Genomic DNA, 1,544 nt, shown 5'->3' with positions numbered 1-1,544 from the left:
AGTTCCCCCATGCTGGCTCAGGAATTCTGGGAGTTGGAGTCCATGAGTCATAAAAGAGCCAAGGCTACCTATCCCTGGGCTAGACTAAAGAAAAGAAGAAATAGGGGAGACAGGATAACAGAATTCCAGTATTTGAGGGGCTGCCAGAAAGAAGAGGGGGTCGCACCTGAAGGCAGGACGAGAAACAATGGTTGGAAACTGATAAGGAGAGAAGCAACCTGGAATTAAGGAGAAACTTCCTAACAGTGAGGACAATTAACCAGTGGAACTCCTTGCCTCCAGAAGTTGTAAATGCTCCATGACTGGAGGTCTTCACGAAGAGATTAGACAGTCACTTGTCTGGATTGGTACAGATGCTTGAGCAGGGGGTTGGACTAGAACAGGGGTCCCCAACCCCCGGTTCGTGGACCGGTACCGGGTCACGGCACGCCAGCAACCGGTCCACACAAACAAGCAAAGCCCCATCCACGGGATGCAGGCAGCACACACAACCATGCACACTCCAGTCTGCGGAAAAGCCTCCCTCCACGGAACCGGTCCCTGGTGCCCAAAAAGTTGGGGACCTCTGGACTAGATGACCTCCGAGGTCCCTCCCAACTCTGCCATTCTGTTCTTCTTCTGGCTTTTAGTGTGGAGAGGAAGGATCCACTGGCTGCGCTGGCCAGGGAATATGGCGGCTCAAAGCGGAACGCGCTCTTGAAATGGTGTCAGAAGAAAACCGAGGGCTACCCAGTGAGTAAAAGGTTATTTGTCATGTCCTTTTCGAAACGGTGGTCTCCCTTCTTTACGTCTTCGGAGGGAATGGATTTGCTCTGAGGATGCTCCTCACACTGGAGGTCCCGCCTCTGCTGAGATTCCCAACTCGGGGTGATCTCTGCGGGGTCCCGCATCGGAAATCCTCAAGGGGGGGATGGGCAGGTTTTAGCCAAGCGAGCGGGCTGGCTGGGGCACTGGGGGTGATTGGTCACCTTCTAGCCAATCAGCCGTCTGCACAGCCAGTTGGCAGCGCCCGGAGCCTATGCATAGAAGGCCCTGAGAGAGTCCATCGCCAGGTCCTGTGCCAGGAGGGGCAATTCTGCCTGCAGAGATGGGGGGGAAAGGGAGGGAGGGAGGAACGGGAGGAAGGAAAAAAGGAAGGAAAGGAAAGGAAGGAGGGGAGGGAGAAAGGAAGGGAGGGAGGGAGGAAAGGGAGGGAGGGAGGAAAGGGAGGAAGAAAGGAAGAGAAGGGAAGGAAAGAAAGGAGGGGAGGGGAGGAAGAAAGGAAGGGAGGGAGGAAAGGGAGGAAGGAAGGAAGAAGGGAAGGAAAGAAAGGAGGGGAGGGAGAAAGGAAGGGAGGGAGGGAGGGAAAGAGGAAAGGGAGGAAGGAAGAGAAGGAGGAAGGAAGTAAAGAGGGAGGGAGGAAGGACAGAAAAGGAAGGAAGGAAGAAGGGAAAGAAAGGAAGGGAAGGAGGAACAGGAGGGAAGGAGGAAGAAGGGAAGGGAAGGAAAGGGGAGGGAGAAAGGAAGGGAGGGAAAGAGGAAAGGGAGGAAGGTAGAGAAGGAGG

At 54.8% G+C, this 1,544-nt stretch overlaps 1 protein-coding gene across 1 annotated transcript in view; it reads left to right on the top strand.

The window, feature by feature from the left end:
- Window positions 1-1,544, top strand: part of SPECC1 (sperm antigen with calponin homology and coiled-coil domains 1) — a gene marked incomplete at its 5' end in the record, with an annotated part of 77,185 nt that overhangs the window by 50,693 nt on the left and 24,948 nt on the right. The window contains 1 exon segment of the mRNA XM_015828104.1: window positions 630-732. Within this exon segment, the coding sequence (XP_015683590.1) occupies window positions 630-732 (103 nt within the window).

This window comes from Protobothrops mucrosquamatus, unplaced genomic scaffold, assembly GCF_001527695.2.
Source record: "Protobothrops mucrosquamatus isolate PMUCROS unplaced genomic scaffold, P.Mucros_1.0 scaffold4240, whole genome shotgun sequence".
Taxonomy (NCBI): domain Eukaryota; kingdom Metazoa; phylum Chordata; class Lepidosauria; order Squamata; family Viperidae; genus Protobothrops; species Protobothrops mucrosquamatus.
The sequence above is the reverse complement of the archived record's forward strand: the minus strand, read 5'-3'. Positions and strand labels throughout refer to the sequence as shown.